Source organism: Carassius auratus, chromosome 19 (assembly GCF_003368295.1).
Source record: "Carassius auratus strain Wakin chromosome 19, ASM336829v1, whole genome shotgun sequence".
In the NCBI taxonomy this organism is placed as follows: Eukaryota; Metazoa; Chordata; class Actinopteri; order Cypriniformes; family Cyprinidae; genus Carassius; species Carassius auratus.
Window position 1 is genome coordinate 27,598,462 of NC_039261.1, and position 26,212 is coordinate 27,624,673.

The 26,212-nt window shown below is 35.4% G+C and overlaps 2 protein-coding genes across 5 annotated transcripts in view; one reads left to right on the forward strand and one right to left on the reverse strand.

The window, feature by feature from the left end:
• On the forward strand, positions 1 to 5,835 carry gsdmea (gasdermin Ea). The gene is made up of 10 exons (XM_026289932.1): positions 1 to 552; positions 1,693 to 1,903; positions 2,075 to 2,267; positions 2,679 to 2,835; positions 3,145 to 3,265; positions 3,471 to 3,599; positions 3,772 to 3,899; positions 4,271 to 4,610; positions 4,692 to 4,765; positions 4,867 to 5,835. The coding sequence occupies exons 2-10, from the start codon at positions 1,696 to 1,698 to the stop codon at positions 5,092 to 5,094; spliced, it is 1,578 nt and encodes a 525-aa protein (XP_026145717.1). The 5' UTR covers positions 1 to 552; positions 1,693 to 1,695; the 3' UTR covers positions 5,095 to 5,835.
• The window catches only part of pals2b (protein associated with LIN7 2, MAGUK p55 family member b), a 26,020-nt gene continuing 5,643 nt past the window's right edge, over positions 5,836 to 26,212 (reverse strand). For 3 of the 4 annotated variants that reach the window (XM_026289930.1, XM_026289928.1, XM_026289929.1), the window contains 11 exons: positions 13,009 to 13,127; positions 12,592 to 12,744; positions 12,115 to 12,267; positions 11,770 to 11,997; positions 10,226 to 10,357; positions 10,036 to 10,132; positions 9,666 to 9,734; positions 8,993 to 9,154; positions 8,658 to 8,860; positions 7,731 to 7,859; positions 5,836 to 6,904 (listed from right to left, as the gene is read on the reverse strand). In XM_026289930.1, coding sequence (XP_026145715.1) covers positions 6,728 to 6,904; positions 7,731 to 7,859; positions 8,658 to 8,860; positions 8,993 to 9,154; positions 9,666 to 9,734; positions 10,036 to 10,132; positions 10,226 to 10,357; positions 11,770 to 11,997; positions 12,115 to 12,267; positions 12,592 to 12,744; positions 13,009 to 13,125 — 1,620 coding nt within the window. In that variant the 5' untranslated portion in view covers positions 13,126 to 13,127 and the 3' untranslated portion in view covers positions 5,836 to 6,727. Of the gene's footprint in view, positions 6,905 to 7,730; positions 7,860 to 8,657; positions 8,861 to 8,992; positions 9,155 to 9,665; positions 9,735 to 10,035; positions 10,133 to 10,225; positions 10,358 to 11,769; positions 11,998 to 12,114; positions 12,268 to 12,591; positions 12,745 to 13,008; positions 13,128 to 23,146; positions 24,483 to 26,212 lie in introns of those variants that run through there. The other variant, XM_026289927.1, reaches the window with a different exon arrangement.

Here is a 26,212-nt window from a genome sequence, read left to right on the forward strand (position 1 = left end):
TATTCTGGATTTTAAAACTGCTAACGAAGCAACCCAACGTTTGATCACGGTTTTATAATACATTGTTCTTTGAACTAATTTTAGTTAGTTCATTATTTGTAAGAATGTTTATTTATTACATCTAGAAAACCCACCAGACTAGCTACTAAACGAAAGCTCGCTTTAAAATTCACTAGCATTAACTCGAACCGTTAAAATCAATGAAAGGACAAGTCTGTGCTTGTCCCAACGATTATTTATAGTTGCGTTCATATGATTCCGATTACAGGAGCTAACCTTGTGCCAGAAACCAAAATATTCAAGTATTAGATCTCCTGAAGTTCAGCGCCGCCTCCTCCTCGCAGACAGTCCAGTAAACGCGATGCTATCGCATTACGTGTGAGGGGACTTTCAGGAGGCGTTTAAATGTGCGTGCACTAGATGATGTTTATTCACTTTCTGACCGACGAGAACAGTACTCTTTAAAAAAAAAAATCATAATCTATCACTGTTTGCGCTCTCCTTTGGCTGTAGATCTTCAACGTATCTCCAGCAAACTCTTAACAGCGACAGGTGTGTATAAACAAATAAAAAATATATCTCTATAATCTTACGCATGAACACAAGATTTAATGCGGGACTGAATGACTTTGAGGAATGTAATAGTAACGCATTGATGTGATGTTAAGCCATTGGCAAAGGTCTGGAAATTAATGCTGCTCTTTTGTGACTAAAGTTGTATGAACATAATCTTTGAAGAGCAACATTCATTTTGTACATTGCATAGCATGGTTTATAACTTTTTATAGTTCAAGGTCTGTCATCATTTAGTCACTTTCATTGTTTTCCAATGACCTTTTCTTTCCATGCAATTGCATATGAATAAAGACTGAATATGTCAAGCTTCGAAAGGATTCAAATGCACCATTGTGCGAAAATTAGTTCGGTAGAACAAATAAGGTCAAACAGGTTTGAAAACATGAGGTTCGTACATAAATGACAGAATTTTAATCCTAGGAAACATCATTATTCTAGAGAGTTTAACATCATTATTAATAACTCTGTAATGCTGTTTAATAAACACAGCTGGAACTTTAGACTCACTGGCCCATTGTCAGGGCAGTTTCACTGACTTGAAGGTCCTCAAATAAAATTACCCTCATTTTCCCCCAGTTTAATCTCCTTAGAGCAGGAGACCAAAGCTTTTGTGCCGTCTTATTGTTATTCTGTTAGCATGATGAATCTGTAACTCCTACAAGCCACCATCTGCAGTGCATGATGCAGCTGAAATGCTATTTTCACCCTTCTCAGCAGTCCATGACATGTTAATTCATTGTGAGATTCGATTTATTTCACCTTTCGCTAATCTCACCTAATCCATGCAATTCATATTCATCTGTTCTGTCTTCTGTTATTTGTTCCTGTTTTTGGTATTACTTCATGATTTTGGCATGACGAGAGAACTCACTAGCACACCGCTATTTTGGGGGGTTTTATTATGTTCAGTATCTGCTGTGGATTGGCTGTTTGCATATATTATATTTGTGTGATTTCACAACTAAGAAATTATTATTTAATATAAGGTATTGTATATTTGGGAATTAACAGCAATTCGTTTACTGCTTTTATATAGTTTGCTTCCATCTTTAGAAAAGTCAGTGAAAGTGTTCACTTTTTCCACTATGGTTTAATGCTGTTTATGTGTTTACACAGAGGATGTTTGAAAAAGCGACAAAGAAACTGGTCCAACAGATAGATCCAAAGGGTGCTCTTATTGCGGCTTCCAGCCTAAATAATTCCAACAAATTAAAGCCTCTTGCGGTGGTGCAGAAAATCCAGAAAACCTGGTTCTGGCAGCAAACTAAATACAAACCCACAGAATTCAAACTCAATGACCTGCTGGAAGGGGATCCAATTAAACCAGGTAAGTGCAAAGTGAATACGTATGTTTGAAGTTAGAGATTGAATTAAACCAGAAAGTACATTGAAAGATCAAATTCAATCTCAGTATGTTCTCAGTAGAAACAGTTGTTTTTTTCAAAATATGTTTTGTGTCTGGCCTTTTTGAAATTAATATCTTTTTATGCTTGACCAGTGTGTGAGGAGGAAGAGCTTGTAAAGTTTGAGGGAGAGTATAAAAACCTTGTAGCTGGATCTGTAGAGCTGGGTTTTACTGCTGTCTGCCTAAATGCTAATGGACAGAGCACATCGAAACTTTATTTATCCCTCGGAACACTTAAGAAGGAAGCTGTGGATATTCCCAAGCTTGTGAAGCTCACAAATGGAAGGTAAAAAAAAAAAAAAAAAAAAAAAAAAAATATATATATATATATATATATAAATACAATTATTTTCTTTTTTTGTCATAATTTGGAAAATCAGTTAAGGTCCTAAAGCTGAACCTTGCTGTATCCCTTGACAAGACAGTTAGTTAAAAAAATGATTATTGTTATTATTTTCATTTTTCACAAATTTTATGTTTTTCACCCTGATGTAATGCAAATTCTGTAACAGAGATATTTGTAAAAATGTCTAAATTGTCCAAAACAGTTCTGGATTTTCATCAGACATTTGTTAAGTCATACAAGTTTGGAGTTGCATGCGGATGAATATATGATGACGTTTTTATTCAAATAAGATAACAATGTGATGTGTTTTGATATTCATTCCTCTGCTCTCGACCTTGATGACCCCTGTAGGAAATTGGACCTCACAGGCTCTTTTTTCAAGAAGCTCCCCAATAAAAAAAAAACTTTAACCCTCCTTAAAGAGCGAATTTTAAACACCAGTGACTGCTTTATCTGCTACATGGAACGGGAGAAGGCTGCCTGCTGTGCTGAGATTCTTTGTACTGAGGTTTGTAACAAGTGTGTAAAGAACTGGAGTTTAGCTGCATTAATAAATGTCATTATCATATCATATCATATGATGGCATTAATAAATCTGCTTTTCTGACTCAGTGTTGTTATTGGTAAATAAACATTTTCAGTAATTAAAGCTGAAATAAAATAAAATAAAATATAAATATTGAATGAAATTCTGAAACTTTATACTAAGAAGCACTAAAATGACTAAAACTGAAATAAAACATAAATTAAAGCTATACAGGAAAAAAAATAATACAAAAAAAGAGACACACACAGAACTGTTTCTTTGGCATTTCAGACTTACATGAAAGACAGCGGTAAATTTCAGTATGGCTGTAAGACAAAATTTCACATCCCACCGGACACTGTGATGGCTTACAGTGTCATTGAAATGACCATCAGAAGTGACGGCTACTTCGGTCAGTGACATTAACTGAATATGGCTAAATAACATTACAATACCTTTTGATTATTTATAACATGTATCAACAAATACTGCATTCATCACTATTATTTTTTCATGTATATGTGTTTTTTATTATTTTTTATGAATTATATAAACAAATGTGCTTTATATGTATTTGGGCTTTCCATGTCTGAGTTTTGATTTGTGTGTGAGTTTAGAATTGTGCGTTGGGCCCAGTGGGGTGGAATCAGATGATATTTCCCAGATTGCCTTTCCCACTTTGTCAGAGGTCGACGGTCAATGTCCACTTATCCAGGAAGGTTTCCCCCTTACTATTCTAAAAAAAGGTATGTTTCAGTTCCTTTGTTTTCTGCTAAAGTAGCTGTGCAGAAGCAGAAGTAGGATTTATTTCTCTTTCCCTTTTTTTAAGTTCCTAGTTATAAGGATATTTTTCCATTCTAATAATGAGACACTTTAATGTCGGTTGTTACAGGGTGTAAATGTATGGTCTCTTTGCAGCTCTTGCAGATGTGCAGGCTAGATTTTGTGCACTGGCCGACTTGTGTGCTGAAAGCCGTTCTTCCATCCTGCTCCTGTTGAGGAAAATATTGATGGACCGATCTGCCTTGTCAGCTTTGGTGGATAGAGTGAGTGATAATTCTTGCTAAATCACACAAAAATTGCAGAAGGATATTGTGAAATTGCACTTTATATTCCGTAATCTAGGATGGTTTTAAAACGTATCTTACGATAGATTTGACCTTTTTCCTCATTTTTAAGAGAGTTAAAAAAGATACACATCCCATAATTCCTCTATTTTTGTGCCTGTACCCACAGATTTATTTCTCTTCTATATTAAATTAGTAAAAAGTTTTAGTTGGAACATCATTAAGAATTAAACAACTTACATTTTTCAAGGCTTCAAAGTCAGGGTTCCCATAACTAAAAATGAATACACAAATATAAAACAGTTTGTTCCTCTTTATATCACTTATATTTTGCTCACTGACATTTTTAGCTTGGGGTGTTAAGCAGCGGTGAAGCTCCCAGCTTCTTAACCAGCGAGTTGTCTGAAGAACAGAGTCAGAACATTAGTGTATTTTTGGACTTATTGAAGTGTGAACAACTAGACAAGATGTCATCAACGTCATTGTCAAGATATAATGGATGTCAGATACCAACAAACAACCACAGCGATCCTTCCTTGGCTTCTGAATTAAATGGATCAAGCTCCACACCAGAAGAACAGAATGGATGTCACACAGCCGTATCCCATGAGAATGGATGCTCAACAAAAGCAAGCAGGAAGAACATGGAGCTCATGTATGCCATGCAAATGCTGATGAACGCTCTTGAGGGTTAGTACTATACTTAAACTCAGAGGTTTCTTATGAATAAAGAATATTTATATTCACTCATAAACTTAATTGTTGATTTAGAGCTGACGGATGCTCCACTGGACTTGCTAGAGCCGTTCTGCACTTCTGAAGGTCTCCAAAGTCTACAGAATTTAGTGAGTTTAATATTATTGGAAGCTAATGCAGATTCTGCATTAAATTACATAATTTTTTCCGTTTCATATAATTGCAACCTTTTTGTTTTCTGTAAACCTAGGTAATTCATCTGACTACAAGCGGTATGCCTCTCTGCAAGGACACCATCTCTGTTTTCCTCCAAAGTGATGATGACTTCCACAGAGTGGAGGAACTTTTTCAGTCATGCAGTGTTTTACTGAGGAAAGAGAATGACACGCTGACCTCAGAAATAACCTGTAAAGAGGGATTCCTCCCCATGGTTCTGTGCATTGCCATCCATGGCCTTGCATCCTTTGTTGTTGCCTGAACTGACAGCTGAAATAGGGAGTTAAAGTGAAGTCATGTTTTCCCTGTTACTTATTAATGTAGTTAATGCAGAAATTACTTGCTTTAGTTTTAATGTTCCTATATGTAGACATTTACTTGCTTATTAATATTTTTTGCACTAATTTTTTCTTTGTTAATTTCGTAATAGTAATATATCTCAAACAAGGTGCTTTTACGCGCAGTTTTTAAATATATCTGCAAATAAAGTTATATTTATACACTACCTTTATTATTCCAGACAATTTTAGTTTTTATTTTTCAAAACTAAAATACACTTTTCTTTTATTACAGTGAAATTGTAAGTCAAACATCATTTAAAAACTATTTTAAATTTAGTTAAAAGTAGTTTATTTTGTTCTCTGAAACTGATTTAGGTTTTTCGTAGATCATTTATAAATAACAGTGTTAATTTAGTATTTCTTTATTAGGGTTCTCGTATTAAAGTTCATCAGATCTTTATATATATATATATGTTTGATAGTATAAATGTTTTTGTTATTTTGTGTTACCATATCATAATAATATAATAACAATGTTCTCATTACTGCACTTCAGCTATATTTTTTTACTTCTATGTAGAATACAGTATATGGCATTATGCAAATACCTTTATTATTGTGTATCTCTCTGCATATCAGGAGTGAATTCAGCGATTCTCTCCAAAAGCTTCTGTTTGGTTGCTTCATGCACTTATTATTAAATGAAAAAGAGGAACAAAGAATAACAATGGTCCATCTGTTTATTGCCTTGTACTGGTCTTGTTGACATAAAGACAAAAATACATTCGGCAGATCGGTCATGACATTCTGAGACAGAATTTGAAAGACATTCAAGAAAGGAGAAAAAGATGGAACTCAACAGGAATATTTGTTCGGTTCTTTAACGATAATAAGACACAGACACAACGTGCAGCCCAACATTGTACAACAGACAAAATCGGTGAATTAAATATTACAAAACACACACTATAAATAAAACAAGCCGCAGATATTGATATGGACTTTTGCATAAAAGAGATTTAATGCATCTCTTCTGGATATGAAGAGAAGCATATAACCAGATCAGGGTCTATGTAAACAGTTTTATGGTTCATGGTTTTGGATCTAGAATGTTCTACAGGAGCCCTTGGCCTGCTACACTCGGTCAGGTCAGTCCTTCATTATGAATATAAATCAAAACATCACAGTAGGTTCAGGTACTGCAAAAAGGAGAAGCACGTGTAAAAACAACCACAATAATAAATTAAAAAATGGCCTCTCATTCGTCATGGCCGGGTTTCAGTTTTCCTCGTTTTTTTTTTCTTCCAGCTCCAAAGATGTTACAAATAGTAAGATATTTTTTAAAAACATACAAAATACTAAAAATAAATAAGTACTCTTCCCTTTCAACTTCAGTAGAAAAATCTTACATTGTGTGCACAATAGTGAGGCTGGGGCTAACCGTGCTTTTGTGGCAGACGACTCTCATTTGGTTGGTCAATCCAAACGGTCACTGACTTCACTGCCCCACATCGATCACCTCACATATCAATCATACACACACACACACACACACACACACACACACACACACACACTCAAACACTCTTGTATGGTGATCTTCTTAAGATGCCCCTAGTAAACCCAGCTCACTGGAACCCACTGCGGTTCAGTACAGAGTTGGTCCACAGCTGACTGCAGTTTCTCAAATGCACCGTCTAAGTTATCATTGACAATGATGAGGTCAAAGTAGTGTCTGTAAGCCCGCAGGACACGAGCGCTTTCATCCACGGTCTTCTTCAGGTCCACATCCTTTGAGAGAGAGAGAGAGAGAACAGAATTATTACTTTAATTAAGAAGGATTATTCAGTCAGTGTGTAAATTCTCCACTATAAATGACACTGAATATTTATTGCAGCTTTTTACAAATACTGAATTCCTCCCTCTGCCTTTTTGCAGAACAATGATACATTTATAAAGTTCATTTTGCAGACAGACTGATTCATTAAGAGCTTAAGACTAAATGGAGCTCTGTTGCTACAGCAGTGGGTGGGACTAATGCACATATATTGCACAAGAATATTACACAAGTATTCTCTTGTCACTGTCTGCACTTTGATGTTAGCAAATCACTTGGATGAACAACAACAACGTTATTAATATTTATGAGCTCATGGCCTGACATTAGCACACAACAGACACTGAGCTGCTGGGAATTAGGTTATTAAATATATAAAACATTTTAACAATTTAGTTTAGCACTATCCTAATCTAGTAATGAATGCCTGTTTGAATGATTGATGTTTTCTAGTTGTGCTTGTCCTTTTGCATGGTTAAAAAACATGCCCTGTACTCAGAATGACATAGCAGCAGTTAAAACTGTCATATCTAAAACATCAGCATACTAGAATATTTCAGAGGCAGAAGAAACTTGTGAGGTGTACCACTAATGATATAAATGCTGAAGTAGGTAGGTAGCACATCTCACCAAGCAGGAAATGCTTGCAGGATGTGCTACCATCATGGGTAGCATAGTTTCCAATGCCAGGCTAACCAATAAACTTACAACGATGCAAATATAGCGTGGGTAGGTCATAATTTCAGGACACCAGCCCTGGAAAAGATGAACGAGACTCACTGTGAGCTGTTTGGTGGTGAGTCCAGCATCAACCACAGCTTGGTGCATAGCCTTCAGTGTGTCGAACTCTGGCGCTGCGATGAACACGACATATGGCATGAACTCTGCCGTTTTTAACACCTTCAGAGCCTGAGGACAGATGATGTAAAAGTGAAAAACTATTAACATTTAGAATACAAAGATAAAACGTCCATATCAAGGGGACTGATCATATATCATATGATTTATGGATGTTAAGTCTCTGATATCTCATGCATGTATTAAAGGTGCACAAACGTTTGACCCTCACACTGAATACCTGCATGTTTATATGATGGTTGACTGGTGCACAACATAACAAGATGAAGCTCACTGGAAAAAAGGTCTGTTTGTCTAAAGGTTGTGTTTATTCCACAGAGCGACCACCTTTATGTAGGCCACCAAAATGCAGTCTAGGTCTCGTGAGTGAGAAACATTTGAGTAGAAATAGAGAAAGTAGACAGTAGTGTTCCTAATAAAATACATGTTATGATTTTAGAAAATGTGCTTGTAGAAAAAAGGGGGAAATTCCTGAAAAATATCTTAACTATTTATTTGAAATATTTAATAATTAGATTAAATAGAATGATATGTTTGAATAAAGTCTGTAGTCTCTTATTTTTGACCAAAGTTGCATTTATTTGTTCAAAAGTGCCCTTTTTTCCAGAATTTGTTGGTGAATAGAAAGTTTAAAAGAGCAGCAATTATTTGAAATATCTTTTTTTTTTTTACATTATAAATGACTTTACTGTCACTTTCAATCAATTGAATGTATTCTTGCTGAATACAAGTATTAATTTATTTTAAAAAAATCCTAACCTCAAACTTTTGAATGGCAGTGCATATAATTTGTGATTCGAATTAGCCTAAATAACATAATATAAATCTGTGAGCCTCTCAGACACTCACCTGTGGATTGACATCCAGGATACATGTGCGGCCGGTGTTCACCACCTCATGGATGGAGTCGATTTTAGTACCATAGAGGTTGCCGTCGTACTCTCCGTGTTCCAGGAACCGGCCCGCCTTGATGTCCGTCTCCATCTCTAGACGTGTTACAAATCTGTATGACTGACCATCTTGCTCGTCACTGCGAGGCCGTCGAGACGTGTCTGAGATATTGAGACAGAAGAAAAGAAATATGTAAACCTATGGAGGAGAACAAAACATTGCTTTGCTTTTTGTGTTTTATTTTATTGTGTTTTATTATATTTTGGAGGTAGGAGTATTCATAAGATACTCACGTGGTACAGTGGTACCAAAGCGAGTGGGATGTAGCACAACTAGTCTGTTTTTCAGGCTGCGACGCCCCACTCCTTGCGCTCCAATCAGGATGAGGGTTTTCCTCTGAAATGGTGGCATACGTGCTACTTCCTCATAGATCTGAAGCTCATGCCGATCAAACTCTGTAGGATAACCATACAGGAGAGGACACACAATTTAATTAATAAATGTATTTAATTAATTACATTTAATTAATTTTAAAAAAAAAATAATTAAGCATCATATGCTTTACAAAGGCTGCATGAAGTTGATTAAAAATGAAGACAGTAATATTGTGAAATAAAAAATATTTATTAATAATACAATTCATTTAGCAATGATATTACAGTGAAGAAAGTAAAATTTAAGGCAATTATGATACCACAAAACATATCTATAAAGAAATCCTGTAGTTTAAATTTTCTATTCATAAAAAAATTCTGAAAAAAAGAAATTAAATATATATATCATGGTTTACACAATAATTTTAAGCAACAAAAACATTTTCAACATTGATAATAATAAGAACCATTATTAATAAATTATTAAAAAAATATATCCATTTTTAGCAAGTCTCTTTCAGATTACAATTTTATAACAAAAAACAAACAAAAAAAACATTAATACAATAAACCAAGTATTTTATCTGCTAACCTGCATTTTTGGCAGTGAGGTACATCATTTTTTTCTTCTTTTTACCAGTTATTGTTCCACACAGGATTCCTAAAAAAAAAGAAAAGGAGAATACGAATTAAAAAAAGAGATAAATTATGTAATGTAATGCTATATTTGTCCACTAGATGGCATTACGTTAGTTTTTTTCTTGTAGGCTTGTGGTACTATTATCAACTGACAGAATTGTATCTCATACAAAAGTGTACCATTACCGGTTTTAATATAGCGAAAGCATAATACATTAATACAGTATGTCCTTGAAACAGCTTTAGAAGTTTATTTCAGAATATTCCTGTTATTTTTAATTCATTTCATGTTTTGGCAAGAATAACATGTTTAGGTTTATCACCTGTTCCATCCAGGTCTCTAGGAACAAAGGCTTTCCTCTTCTCCTCCAGAAACTGACTCGGAATCAGCCCAGTACCTCCTTCCATTAAATGGCATGCCTGTCAGTCAAAAAATATGGTCAGTGACGCACAATATCCGACCAATATACACACGAGTGAGAACAGGTATGGAAAAAAAAACAGTAATCACACCTGCCACCAGTTTGGGTCTTCTCGGTTGACAATCTGCAGGATATCACCCCTTTTGAAAGCAAGCCCCGCCTCTCTGCATGGAATTAGATTGTCACTGGCTGGATTGTAGTCAAAATGTGGCTGCACATAAACCTGAGAGAAATAAAACATGTGGGATTAATCCAAATAGTTTCATTCAAATTCAAGTACTGTGCTGTCATTCATATATGTTCATCTCATAAATACAATCTTTTTTAACATTATATTTGAAAGATAAGAAAGAAAAAAAACCTAACCTAAACTTTACACAAATAACTTCATTTTAGTTCAAATGTCATGATTTGACAAGTGTAGGGACTAAATGTCCATGGCAGATCTCCACAGACTGAAGAGGAGGGGATTATATAATATTTACATAAATGTATTTAAATAAGAAGCCTTATTTTGGAGCCTAGTGTCACTGACTTTGAAAAATTGAATCACAATAACAAAATGATTTATGTTATTAGTAGAATCCCTCTTTAAAAGCTTCTTGAGAAACCATAAATACATTATGTGTACAGAGGGAGATGTGAGATACAGAGAAAATACCAGGAGCCATGTAATAAGATTTAATTGTGTGTGTGTGTGTGTGTTTTGCCCCAGATAGCATGTGGAGTGTTATTAATAGGGCTCTTTTAGGGATCTTTTTTACTACAAAAATAATGGGATTTAAAAACAATAGCCAAATGCAACCCCAAAGACAAATGCTGAAGGTGTGACTTGAATAGAATGCCCTATTTTACTGTCATGAGTGAATATTGTTAAAAAATCCAATCTAAATAGTGACGAAACATGACCCATTAATACGTTAACCTCATTTATAAATCACAACATCGTCTGATAAAATTAACATGCATTAGTAGACACATGTTGAGCGGCTATGCAGTGGTTTTGTCTACAGCCATTACTTTTCTGTCTCATGCAGCTCACTGCCTGCGTCTTGCTAGGTTAGTCAGTATATATATACTACAGTAAAAAGCACCTGACCTCAAGCGCTGAAGTCACGCTGCGGTGTGTGTGAGCTGATGGCAGTGGGCGGTGGACATGTGTGGTGGTCAGTGGATGTTGTGGACGAGTTCTCCTGTCATCATGTTCTACAGCCTCAGTTTCTGAACTTTCACGGTTAGTAACATATACTGGTGTGTCCTCGCTACAGTGCAAAAGCAAGAGACCCCTCTCAAATGCGTTCCGAACATTATTTAAACGACACTGGTATTACGGTATTTTAAAAATTCATACAATAATAAAAAAAACGGTATTCGGTATGAACCGGTATAACGCCCAGCACTAGCTAACAGTGTTGCAAAAGATTTCCATTTAAATTAATTTTCTATTTCCAATTAGCATGTCAGAATGATTTCTGAAGGTTCATGTGACACCAACAAAACTTAAAAATATATTAAAATAGAAAATTATTTTTAAATGCAATAATATTTCATAAGAGACTTCCTTCAAAAACAGTGAACAAATCTTACTGACCCTAAACTTCTGAGCAGTATATTGATATTTGTGTGTGTGTGTACCTGTGGTGGCGCTGCCGCGTCTCTGTAGCTGGGCAGTATTTTCAGTGTTATTCCTCCACTACTTTCTTTGAGCATCTCCTGGAGTTCAGTGGGATTATTGCCGACATCCTTCCCGTTCACCTCCTTTATGATGTCACCCACATGCAGCAGCCCCTGCCTGTCGATCAGCCCTCCGTGCAGGATGCGAGCGATTACCAGGTCACCCTTGTCCATTCGGAAGGTCACACCCTAAGCGAAAACACAGCATGAGTAGTGACACACATACAGGCGCTTTCATTCTGAAGCACTGGATACTGACTTATTAAATGATGACTGGTTGAGAGTTTAAAACATGCAAACACACACCAAAGGTTCTCCTGCTTTCTTGCGGATGCCAATCATCCTGACTGCATCAGCCTGCATAAGAGCATTGTTTACTGCCGCATCATTGGTCGCTTCAGGAGGGGGTGGGGCTTCATAGCACTTAGACGCCACCATGTCATGGGCTTCCAGAAGAGACTGAAATAAAGAGAGAAAATGTGAACAAAATACAGCAGAAAACAATTATAAAATATATTGAGGGATATTTAAGAAAAGTTTAGAAGGTACAGGATGAGAAGGTAGAGACGAGATGAAATTAAGTTTGAGATGAGAGACAAGATGGGAGGTGAAGGTCCAAGGTGAGACAAAATAAGAAGTGATATAAGATAAGATGAAGATGAGAAGAAAAGAAGAGGAGCTAAAACAAGAAGAGAAGGTAATGAGATGAGATGAGATGAGATGAGATGAGAAGGTATAAAACGATAAAGGTACAAAAAGAGGTGAGACAGGAAGATGCTGTACCTGAAAATGGGGCTCCTGCAGGATTTTGGAGAGCTCTGCTGCGCTGTCATCTCGTACGCTCAGTCCGCTGATATCACCCAGAATCTCAGTCACAAGCTCCACGTTATTTTCCTGCACTGCTTCCAACTTCACATCCTCCAAACGCTCATGAGCCTGATCACAATCATTTCATCAATCAATCCATGAACTGATATTTCTGACCGTGTCTAGCTCCTCTGTCAATTTGAAATGAAACGGCATGAGCATGATCTACATGACTTTGTGAATGTGTTGTTAATGAGTGTGCTGTTCAAACACAAGTTTAATATCCATATCATTCAGTCTTAATCAGTCACAAATTAAATTTGTTTTCAGATTATCCTCATTAAGGAATGCAAATCAGCTAGAGCAAGGTCGAGGCAGCTGGGTGCAATATACCTTGGCCAGTGAGCGGACGATGGGACTCTCCATGATGCCTTTGAGGAAGATGAGGTCAATGTCTTTGGCCCCGGTGGTGGCAGGCAACTCGCCCAGGTTATCCAACACCTGCTGCATAGCTGCTCGCATACAGAGAGAGAGCGGTTATGACATGATTACACACCAGGGTCAGAGGACAGGGCAAAAGATTCACCTGCAGGATTAAACAAACTTCATATCAGCCAATGACGGATGGCTGAAATATAACACCCCCCTCCACGGTACTATCATCTGCTTATCGTACAGGTTTAGATATTCTTTTGTCTTCAGTGTTCATTTGATCCCTGAGTGTTAACCAGTATAGTGTGTGCAACACATGTTGTTTTATGCGTGTAAAAAGAAAGAGACACCAAGAATATTGACTAACCTCTTATATTACTATAATCAGCAAGGCTATATAGTCATAATAAAATAAAAAAAATAAAAATACACACACACTACAGGTCAAAAGATAGCGATTGTTAAGATACAGTGAAAAATACAGAAAACAGTAATATTGTGAAATATTATTAGAATTTTAATGGATCTATTGTCTTTTTTGATATATTTTAAAATGTTATTTATTCTAGTGATGGCAAAGCTGAATTTTCAATGCTGATTTGAAAATCATGTATGTTAAAAAGAGTTTTCCTTAATATTTTTGTGGAATCCATAATACATTAGGTAATTTTTAATCATTGTGTCTATTGCCTCTTAGGGCATGGCATAAGAGATTTCTTTCAAAAACATTACAAATTCTTAATTATTCCAAACCTTTGACCACTAGTGTATATTTTTTATTACATGGATTATAACAAGATCAAAATAATTATTTAATTAAATAGTAAATGTAATATTTAATTTAAATAATTGTTATTAAAAAACAACTGATGAAAATACACAACATAGTCATATCATAATCAGTACTTAAATACAGGCACTGGACTAAAAATACATTCATCAGTCATTGCTTCTAAAATGAATTCAGCGGGTCATCTTGTTAATGCTAAAAATTAATTATGGCAATACAATAAAATGTCATCATGAACAGCAAAATCACACTAGACCACTGAAATTCCAAAATGATATTTCCCCTTACATTCAACTTCCAAAAGTGCATTAATCTTTGGCATCTTACGTTCATTTAGTTTACTAGTGCTATATACTGTATGAACAAAAACATAAACGGCATTAATAAAAACACTAAAACTGAAACGCTACGCAGTTTCACTTTCATAATCGAATGCGATTCATCTAATGAACATGATATAGCATAGCTTCTCAGTGATCTACGGCCCAGTGTATTAAATGCTGGTCCATCAGAAAGCACGTGATGGAGATTTATCTGTACCATTAATCACAGAACCGGCTTTACTGATGAGATGCACATGTTGATCAAAAATACAAAGTAGATGAGTAAAACCAAGATGCAGAGTGTATACAAAGCAACGCCATTACTGTCTAGAGTTCATGGAATGGTGCGCTGTGATTGGTTGAGCGGATATATCGCATTCTGCAAAAAAGGGAGACAGGCGTTTGTCGCGGTTTGAAAAAAAAAAAAAAGGGAGAAAACATGACCTACATTTGTTTTAGTTTTTTTACTTTGTGTAGTCATACTGATGATAAGACCACTCTCTAACAGTCACTGGCAAATCTCTCTCTGTCAAACACTAACTGAGCACTTGGCCTTGCATGGTTGTGTCACATGACTACACAGGTCAAAGCCTGCAGCAGTGTAATCCATCTGTGACAGTAGAACAGAGCGTGAATGTGTGCTTACACACTTACTCTCCATCAGGAAACTAGACCAACAGATCAATATTTAACATCAGTTCAGTGGTTCAGTTCCACTCTCTTAATTCAGGTCAGACAGTGTTGTAGTTCAGAAACAACCTTACTCCGTCTACAATGTCTAGTGGCTCTGACATTGTGCCACTATTGCAAATATGTCACAGAGAGATGCACCCTGGCCTGGGGCCTCCCTTATTTGGCTGAACAGAGTACATAATGGATAAACGGACAGAGTAATAAACAATTGAAGAGGAAATAAAACAAATGAAATTACACAGATTAAAAAATGAGAGCATGCAACTGATGTTAACACATGTGTGCAGTGTGTGCACACACATCCTTTAATAAAAATGTCCCCTCATATCTGTCAAATTTTGTAAGCTGTGTTTTCATTTGGTTGATTTAAAAAACCTAATTAGAGACATAAGCACTCTGTTTGACAGTTAAATGACTTTTGTCATGTACTGGTATTACAATCCCAAAGATTTAATTACACAAATTATTTACTGTATATTTCATGCAAACAGTCAGTGCTAAATGTCACAAGAAGAGCTTTTCAAGTAACATATACACATACACCCACACACACACATTTTTACCAAGTTTTTTATGCTCATCAAGGCTGTATTTATTTGACCAAAAAAAAAAAAAAAAAACCTGTTGCAATTTAAAACTAGATAGTAAAGTTTGTTTTCAAACTTTAAGTTGGCTTGAAAAAGCCTGGCCAGAAAGTTAGAAAAATGTAGAAAGTTTGAAAAGCTTAAAAAGTTTTAAAAATGTAAAAGTTTGAAAAGTTAAGAAGTTTAAAAAAAGAAAGTGATTAACATATTACTAGCATTATAAGCAAGTGACTACCATGTCGTTAGCATGATTAGCAAAGTTGTTAACATGTTTCTAGCATGTTGAGAGCATGATTTTAGCATGATTAGCATTTTGCTAGCATGTCTCTAGCATGTGACTAGCATGTTTCTAGCATGATTAGCATGTTGCTAGCATGTCGCTAACATTTTGCTAGCATGATTAGCATGTTGCTAGCATGTTTGTAGCATGATTAGCATGTTGCTAACATGTTTCTAGCATGATTAGCATGTGGCTAGCATGTTGTTAGCATGTCTCGAGCATGATTAGCATGTTGCTAGTATGTCGCTAACATTTTGCTAGCATGATTAGCATGTTGCTAGCATGTTTGTAGCATGATTAGCATGTTGTTAACATTTTAGTAGCATGATTAGCATGTGGCTAGCATGTCTCTAGCATGATTTTCATGTTGCTAGCATTTTATTAACATGATTAGCAAGTGACTAGCATGTCTTTAGCATGTTTGTAGCATGATTAGCATTTTGCTAGCATTTTGCTAGCATGATTAGCATGTTGCTAACATTCCACTAGCATGTTTGTAGAATGATTAGCATGTTGTTAACATTTCGCTAGCATTTTGTTAGCATGATTAGCATGTTGCTAATATGTTTGTAGCATGATTAGCATGTTGCTAGCATGTCGCTAGCATGTTTGTAGCATTATTAGCATTTTGCTAACATGTTTCTAGTATGATTAACATGTTGCTAGCATGTTGCTAGCATTTTTGTAGCATGATTAGCATGTTGCTAGCATTTTTGTAGCATGATTAGCATGTTGTTAGCATGTAACTTACATTTTGCTAGCATGATTAGCATGTTGCTAGCATGTTTCTAGCATGATTAGCATGTTGCTAGCATGTTTCTAGCATGATTAGCATGTGGCTAGCATGTTGTTAGCATGTTTCTAGCATGATTAGCATGTTGCTAGCATGTCGCTAACATTTTGCTAGCATGATTAGCATGTTGCTAGCATGTTTGTAGCATGATTAGCATGTTGCTAACATGTTTCTAGCATGATTAGCATGTGGCTAGCATGTCTCTAGCATGTTGTTAGCATTTTTCTAGCATGATTAGCATGTTGCTAGCATGTCGCTAACATTTTGCTAGCATGATTAGCATGTTGCTAGCATGTTTGTAGCATGATTAGCATGTTGTTAACATTTTAGTAGCATGATTAGCATGTGGCTAGCATGTCTATAGCATGTTGTTAGCATGTTGCTAACATGTTTCTAGCATGTTTGTAGCATTATTAGCATTTTGATAACATGTTTCTAGTATGATTAGCATGTTGCTAGCATGTTGCTAGCATTTTGCTAGCATGATTAACATGTTGCTAGCATGTTTCTAGCATGATTAGCATGTTGCTAGCATGTTTCTAGCATGATTAGCATGTGGCTAGCATGTTGTTAGCATGTTTCTAGCATGATTAGCATGTTTCTAGCATGTCAGTAACATTTTGCTAGCATGATTAGCATGTTGCTAGCATGTTTGTAGCATGATTAGCATGTTGCTAACATGTTTCTAGCATGATTAGCATTTGGCTAGCATGTCTCTAGCATGTTGTTAGCATGTTTCTAGCATGATTAGCATGTTGCTAGCATGTCGCTAACATTTTGCTAGCATGATTAGCATGTTGCTAGCATGTTTGTAGCATGATTAGCATGTTGTTAACATTTTAGTAGCATGATTAGCATGTGGCTAGCATGTCTCTAGCATGATTTTCATGTTGCTAGCATTTTATTAACATGATTAGCAAGTGACTAGCATGTCGTTACCATGTTTGTAGCATGATTAGCATGTTGCTAGTATGTCTCTATCATGTTTTTAGAATGATTAGTATACAACTAGCATGTTGCTAGCATGATTAAAATGTGACTAGCATGTGGCTAGCATGGCTAGCAAGTGACTAACATGTTTCTATGCTAATCCAGGTAAAACCAGTTGATTCAGTTAGAAACCAGCTAAGACCAGCGTGACAGTTGTAAACCATGTTAAAAGCATGTTTTTGACATGATTATCAAGTTACTAACATGTTGTTAACATGTTTCTATGATAATCGAGCTAAAACCAGTTGATTCAGTTAGAAACCAGCTAAGACCAGCTTGACAGTGGCCAAAACCACTTTAAACCATGTTAGAAGTATGTTTCTAGTCTGATTAGCAAGTTACTAGCATGTTATTAACATGTTTCTATGATAATCTAGTTAAAACCAGTTGATTCAGTAAAGAAAACCACCTAAAACCAGCTAAGACCAGCTAAAGCCAGCTTGACAGTGGCCAAAACCACTTTAAACCATGTTAGAAGTATGTTTCTAGTCTGATTATCAAGTTACTAACATGTTGTTAACATGTTTCTATGATAATCTAGCTAAAACCAGTTGATTCAGTAAAGAAAACCACCTAAAACCAGCTAAGACCAGCTAAAGCCAGCTTGACAGTGGCCAAAACCACTTTAAACCATGTTAGAAGTATGTTTCTAGACTGATTAGCAAATTACTAACATGTTGTTAATATGTTTTTATGATAATCTAGCTAAAACCAGTTGATTCATTAAAGAAAACCACCTTAAACCAGCTAAGACCAGCTAAAGCCAGCTTGACAGTGGCCAAAACCACTTTAAACCATGTTAGAAGTATGTTTCTAGTCTGATTAGCAAGTTACTAACATGGTATTAACATGTTTCTATGATAATCTAGCTAAAACCAGTTGATTCAGTAAAGAAAACCACCTAAAACCAGCTAAGACCAGCTAAGGCCAGCGTGACAGTGGCCAAAACCACTTTAAAACTTGTTAGAAGTATGTTTCTAGTCTGATTAGTGAGTAACTAGCATGTTGTTAGCATGTTTCTATGCGAATCTGGCAAAAACCAGCTAAAAACAGTGGATTCAGTAAAAACCAGCTAAAACCCAGCTAAGACCAGCGTGAGAGTGGTCAAAACCACTTAAAAACCAGTTTGGGAGACTAGCCAAAACAACTGATCAGCTTAGGCTGGTTTTAGCTGTATTCTCAGTAGAGAGTTTTTAAGGTTTGCCCTGGTAGTAGACAGCTTAAATATATTATAAGCCTTATTTTTCAAAAGTTTGTACCCCCGCAATGAAAGTCTATGGGATTTAAGGTGGTTTTGGTAGTCTGGTTTACGAAAACCATAAGCCGAATCAGTTAGAAAAGATATAGCAACCCGAGTCAGACCAGTCTGAAGGTCTGACCCGAGTTTGGTGGTTCTAGCTTGAAAGCTCTAGGAGGAGATAGTGTTTAAAATTTGGCTCAGAAGAATAATAATAATAACTAGAATTAAAAGTTAGTGAACTAACTTTGATGTTGGCTTGGCCATCTTAGCCATGGGGCAAAAGAGCCACAGTACTTGTGTGCCCAACATTCTTGAGTTGCCCTGCTGCAAAAAAAATAAAATAATAATACCATAAAAAAATACACCTGCAACAGTCTTTTTCCATGGTCCCTTGCTTTTTTCTTTTTTAATAAAAAGCCTAGGCTATGATAACAGCTACGCCAGGGTTGTCTAGTTGAATGTGAAATAATTCATGCAAAAACCATAATCTCCTAAATACCATTCAATTTAATCTTATTTTAATAGTACTGACAACATATTTTAAGTTATCACACATTACTGAAAAATTAAAGAAGGGACACTATATATAGTATAGTTCGGTGAGTCAAGAGCTAAACAAAAAGTCCTGTTTCATTACAAAATACTGTAACTTTTATAAACTTTATACTATCACCACAACATTTTAATTACTATTTATTATAAAATAAATATTTCATAAAACTGAAACTTAAATATATTATTTCTATAGGCTATACAAAACAGAAAAGAAAAAAGACTAAATAATAAGGCTGAATAAGCTGATCTATAGCATGTTAAATGGTGGTTGCCTGTCTATGAATGGTACACCCCAACCACTAAGCTCACAGAAGTGGTTTGACCCAAGTCCTCAGCAGCCAATGAAATTGACCTCTTCAAACTGATTTTTAACGTGTACTTCACGTGTATTTCACGTGTATTTCAACATGAAATACATGTTAAATACCCGCTGATTTTTCACGTGTAAACAACATGTATTTAACGTGTTAAACAATATTGGATATAATATCGGAGTAATATAGTATTTTAAGAAGCTATTAAAAAATATATAAATGACTTTACCATGTTGTGCAGTACCGATAAATAAATAATAATAAATACGTGTTGTCTACGCATGAAATACACGTATTTAACGTGTTGTTGACGCGTTAAAATTCACGTGTATTTGACCCTCTTGGCCTTCCATACACATTAAACGTGAAAAAAGGACGTCGCGTTGTTTTGATATGGATTACTTTATCACAGAATATTTGTTCGGGAGCACTTGTTTGGTTTAAAAGTAGACATGTCAAGTTTTCTATAGATATATCTCTCATGTCTCTTCGTTGAGTATTCATGGAGTTACAGTTCATTTTAATGTTGTGTTTGTAAATGAAGATCAGCACAGACCAAGGCTGCAGACAGAACACCTTGTTTGTTATCTTTATTTTATAAGTGCCCAAAGTTTTGTTGTTATTATGTTTGTATCCAAAAAAGTAGACCCTTTACAGAGACACGTTAAAATTCACGTCTATTTGACCCTCTTGGCCTTCCATACACATTAGACGTGAAAAATGGACATCGCGTTGTTTTGATATGGATTACTTTATCACAGAATATTTGTTCGGCAGCACTTGTTTTGTTTAAAAGTAGACATGTCAAGCTTTCTATAGATATATCTCTCATGTCTCTTCGTTGAATATTCATGGAGTTACAGTTCATTTTAATGACGTGTTTGTAAATGAAGATCAGCGCAGACCAAGGCTGCACCTTGTTTGTTATATTTATTTTATAAGTGCACAAAGTTTTGTTGTTATTATGTTTGTATCCAAAAAAAAGTAGACCCTTTACAGATTCGATTGATGTATTGCTCGATTAAAACTGAAAGTTTAATTTAAGTAAATTTCGGGGTTATCAGGAGAAAATTACTCAAAACGCGTATATGCGTTAATAGACTCCAGAGTTAAAAGGCTGTCGTGACTTTTTTTCCTTCCAGTATTCATAAGCTGTATCACGCTGTCAAATTATATTTCATTTTGCACACATAAACAGTTCAAAAACACCTGAATTCTGCTCTTGTTGTGTTCTAATGGGTGGATTCGTGCAATTCGCTGTGATATTATTTTTGGAAGCGCTCATTTCTCTCTCGTCTTTCTCTCTGTTCTTTGGCCAGCCAGAGACATAATTTACGTTATAAAACGTATTCTTAAAATAAACATTTCTGTTTTAATAAATGGTCATATTAAATCATAGCATAACACATAAGTAGGTACAAAAATAATCAGTGATGCATGCGACCCTTTTGGTCTCAGTGTAGCTCAGTGTTTTGTGCCGTTTCGCTGCAGTGTTTTAATGTGAAAGGCTGTAATTTCTCTGTGGACTTCAAGTGTTCAGAGAAATACATCGCTAGCTCGCGGGCAGTTGGCTGCCGCGAATATATCATGTTATTACTTTAAACAGTTCAGAAACATCTGAATTTAGCTCTTGGTGTGCTCTAACGTGTGGATTGCGTGCAATCGCCGTTTTAAAAGGTCTTAAATAAGAATAAATTCGCTCGTTGTGAGCTCTAAGAGACAATGCCTCCAGCAGCTGACCAGCCGTGATTCTTCTCTCGTCTGACTGGTCTCTGCCCAGAAATAAATTATTAATGAGCCCTGACCCCTGTAATCAGATATGTTGGTTTAGCTTGTCAGTTTGAGGGAAATTGTATTATTTACTTGTATTTTTAACCAATGTAAAAGTGAAAGTAAACAAAACTCCGGGTATTGCAACCAGTAGGGGCGCGATTTTTCTCAGACAATGGAAGTCTATGGGTAATGAGTTTTTACATTTAAAAATTAATAAAAAAAAAACTTTAAGTCTGATCATTCTGAAAAGATATAGCAACCTGCACCGCTCTATCCCGCAGGTGTCTGCCGAGTTTGGGGCTTGTGGCTTTAAAGCCCTAGGAGGAGTAGCGTTTGACATTGCTCAGAAAAATAATAAGAAAAAAAATAAAAATAAGAAGTTTAAATAGCATAACAGTATGTTGGCTTGTTGCCAAGCCAACATAATAATAATAAGATTAAATAGTAGATCAGTAAGTTGGCTTTTTCAAGCCAACTTAATAACAGTTTCTATTGTATTATACTTCAAAATATTATTTATTCCTGATGCAAAGCTGAATTTTCTGCATCATTTATCCAGTCTTTATTGTCACATGATTCTTCAGAAATCATACGTATATGCTGATTTATTATCAGTGTTGGAAACAGTTGTGTTGCTTCATGGTTTTTGGAAACTGTGATACTTTTTAAGGATTATTTTATGAATATAAGATTTAAAAAACTATTTATAAAACATGGAAATATTGTGTCACAATATACACCGTTTACATTTTTTTATTTCTTTTTTGGAAAGTAATTTATACTTTTATTCAGCAAGTATGTGTTAAATAGATAAAAAGTTGTAGTTAAGACTCATATTGTTAGAAAAAATTATAATTATAAATTTTAAATAAATGCTGTTCTTTTTAAATTTTTATTCATAAAAAAATTATGAATAAAATATTATTCATATAGAATTATTATAATTATTTCTGAAGGATCATGTGACACTGAAGACTGGAGTATTGATGCTGAAAATTCAGATTTGATCACAGAAATATTTTATATTTTAAAACTAACGTAACTTCAATTAACTTAGATATGGAACAAGTACTGCGTAAGCCCTTTAGGCTAAGACGCTATGGGAAAAGTCCTTTTCTCCAATTTCTGAAGCCTTTTTCAATCACTCAGTGAAACTGCACGACCATTGGTTTATTAATTAGCAATTTAGTGAATTCAGTGAAAAAAGAAAAAAAAGAAAAACACTTCAGTCCTTCAAATACGAGAACACTAAATGTGCAGGTAATTAATCTGAGGTAGCAGTATCCCTTGGATTTAGTTTGTTCATTTGACTGTGATATTTGATTAATTGTTGAAGCATTCCACCACCTAAAAAATATCTGTTCAATATTAGACAACAAATTAATGTTTCTGTGTTGACCGAATCATGTGTGTAACTTATAAATTACATTTTTCTCTCAAGTTCCGCAAGAGATCCTCTCTCACCATCAATCTCTGCATGGATTTCAATTAATACAATATATATATATATATATATATATATATATATATATATATATAAATACATAAATGGAACAAATATGCAACACATCTGTCAAACCATTGCTACAAGCGACCGGCATACTCTACTCTGGCCGGCACACTTTAGCACAACCTGGCAACCAACTCATGTTCTCTTTTGGTTTGCTGAAAATATTTCACACCCCTCGTCTAAGAGCCATGAAATGCCATTCACATCTGAACGTATAATTACAGAGGATATGAAAAAACAAAAAGACCTCTAACCTCCAGAAGTGTCTGCGCTTTCAAGTTCAGACACCGCCTCCCCAGTTTCTTCAATGCCCCCAGCATCCGAGTCAGAACCTGCTCCGTTTGAGAACGTTTCACCCACAGTGAGAATCATTCCTGCTGTCAAATCTGACCTCTGCTCTACTGGACTGCAAGAACAATGCTGACTTCACAAAGAAAGCAAAAAGACTGATAAAATAACAACCTAGACAGACACAACTCTACTCTGACTCAAAAAAAAAGTGGCAGGAGGTAGAGGAGTGAAAACAGAAAGACAGAAAAAGAGTACGAGAGACATCCAGACAAGGAAAGTAGAGAGAGTATTCCAGACGCCGACCAAACACAGATGTGGAGACACACATAAACATACACAGATCCTCTTACTAGCACTTCACTTAAAAACACACATACAGCCCTCCCTCTAAACATCTAATCCCACAATCCCCTCCTGTTGCTTTAGACTCCACCCCCTCACATCAGAGACAGCCCATCGCCCAATTAAGCCCCCCACTGGATCTTACATAAGTGTCCTTATATAAGCTCTCAAACAAGGGGACTGAGGGGCCAACCTGAGATTCAGCCACCCTCATTCAACACGTCTCCCGCTGGTTCTTCTGGAAGTCTCACTCTCTTAGTCACAATCCTGCTCATAAACATAATGCAAGTCCATGCTGTCATTTCTGGGCTTTCACAGTGAAAAATTCTTCAACTCAAGAAGACCAAATCATCTGTATATGAAGGAGGTTCATATTTACGGTCATGTTTTGAGCAGGCAACATTCATTCTGCCAACAGTCAAAAGCTTTGAACGCATGTATTGATTGTATAATGTTTAACGCTTGGACTGAATTAGCTGGTAAGCTGCTGTGTTTTAGTGCTGATGATGTTAGCTGGGGTCAAATGCATTAGCTTGCTGGATGTATTAACAGCAGCTCACATAGTTTTACTCTGAAAGCGATGACACATTATAATCTTTTTTCATTTGGTTTCATTCCATGAGCATAATAGTGAACCAAGAATTCCAACCAACTTGATTATTCAAGCAATAACCACCTAATTTTGGATTCATACAATTTTCAAACATATGATGCATATTTTAGGGATGAGTCAACTTGGTTTCTTTACACATAACCACTAGCACTAATAGCTATCTGCAATGTATAAAAATACACTACTGTAAAAGTTTAGGGGTCTTTAAGATTTGTTAATGTTTTTAATGAAATCTCTTACCTAGGCTTCAATCGTTTACATACTACAGTAAAAACAGCAACATTCCTTGCTGAAATTAAAAAATAATTATAATGAATGAATGAATAAATAAATAAATAAACTAATGAATATTAATTTAAATATTCTATATACACACACACACACACACACACACACACGGTAAACACATTTATGGCCCACAAAGGTAGTAAGGAGTCTTTAAAGTAGTTCATGTGAAATCAGTGGTTAAACCTTGATTTTATGAGGATACGAGAATACTTTTTGTAATTGTAAGAGAAGACATTGAATAAAGTTGTTATTTTTGCTTTTTTTTTTTTTTTGCACACAAAAAAATATTCTTGTAGCTTCATAAAATTATGGTTGAACCATTCATGTCACATGGACTATTTTAAAGATTTCATTACTATCTTTCTGGGACTTTAACATGGGTCTGTTGTCTGCTGTCTATGCAGAGTCATCTGCTGTCTATCTGGATTTCATCAAGAGTTTCTTAATTTGTGTTCCCAATATGAACGAAGGTATTACGGGTTGGAAAGAGATGAGAGTGAGTAATTAATGACAGAATTTTCATTTTTGGGTGGACTATCCCTTTAAAACTAGACATTCAGTTCCTAAATGATGAAAAACAAAAACTAATAGAACTTAGAATATTTTCCAAACAAATATAGTCTAACTGAAAAGAAAGAAGAAAAAAAATAGGCTAATCAATAATAATAATAATAAATAAATCATATAACAATACAATAATAAATTGTACAATATTAATTGTACAATTATTTAAAAAAAAAAAATGTATGAATCTTCCTGTTGTTAACATCTCTTCTTCTCGTACTATGACATAACGTAAATGGAGATCCATTGAACCTTCTGATTTTTCTGTTTTTATTTATTCTTTTCCAAGTAGTTTTTCTGCATCTGATCCTTTGGAGGCTAAAGTTTAAATGTTATATTATGTTTTCCTGTCTGCATTGACTCATTTGCTCCTCAAAAATCTGACTCCGTTTATCATGGTATAATGATAGTTTACGTGCAATGAAGACTTCCTGTCGTAAGATGGAGCATATGTGGCGTTTCTCTGGTCTGACTGTTCATTATCAAGCATGGAAGGATTGTTTAAATGAGCATAAGGCTGGAATTGTTTCTGCCAGATCTGATTGTTTTTCTAAGACAATACACAATCATAAAAACAAAGAGATACAATTGTTTAATTCCATTAACAAATTGTTGAATTGTAATAGTCTTTCGCCTGTTATTGTTTCAACCCATCTTTGTAATACGTTTCTTTATTTTTTTGGCAGTAAGATTGATAATGTACGAAACTGTGTCTGTACCTCTACCCTACTGTGTTCTTCTTTGGCAAATATTCCTTTTAATACTGGTATTACTTTTCACATTTTTGCACACTTGACTCATATCCCCTTCAAAAGGAGGTTTCTTAAATGAAAGCCACTTCCTTACCCACTAGTTTGTTTCAGTCATGTTTTGTATCTTTGTGTCCTGTTGTTCTTGAGTATTATAAATGATTCGTTGTGTACTGGTGTTGTGCCAGCAGCCTTTAAAATAGCTGCTGTTTCACCTGTACCAAAAAAAGACAAACGCTGATTATGAAAACCTAAACAATTTTCATCCCAATTCCTCTCCTCTGTGTCTCTCTAAATCAGCATAGCGTCATTTTGGCAAATCTGAGCAGTACGCGGATGTTTCAGCCGTTCTACAAGGATGCATTTTTAACATGTATTTACGCTTTGGTTTGAACGCAAACAACGCTTCAGCGCAGCGTGGAGCGTACGCCATCTGCGTACAGCTCAGATTTGCACAGAGACACTGAGGAGAG

Bases quoted from the DNA above. Each gene is read 5' to 3' on its own strand.
- gsdmea (XM_026289932.1), top strand. From the start codon at position 1,696: ATGTTTGAAAAAGCGACAAAGAAACTGGTCCAACAGATAGATCCAAAG. The intron at 1,904-2,074 runs GTAAGTGCAAAG...ATGCTTGACCAG, and splicing joins AGGGGATCCAATTAAACCAG to TGTGTGAGGAGGAAGAGCTT. The intron at 4,611-4,691 runs GTTAGTACTATA...TTGTTGATTTAG, and splicing joins GCTGATGAACGCTCTTGAGG to AGCTGACGGATGCTCCACTG.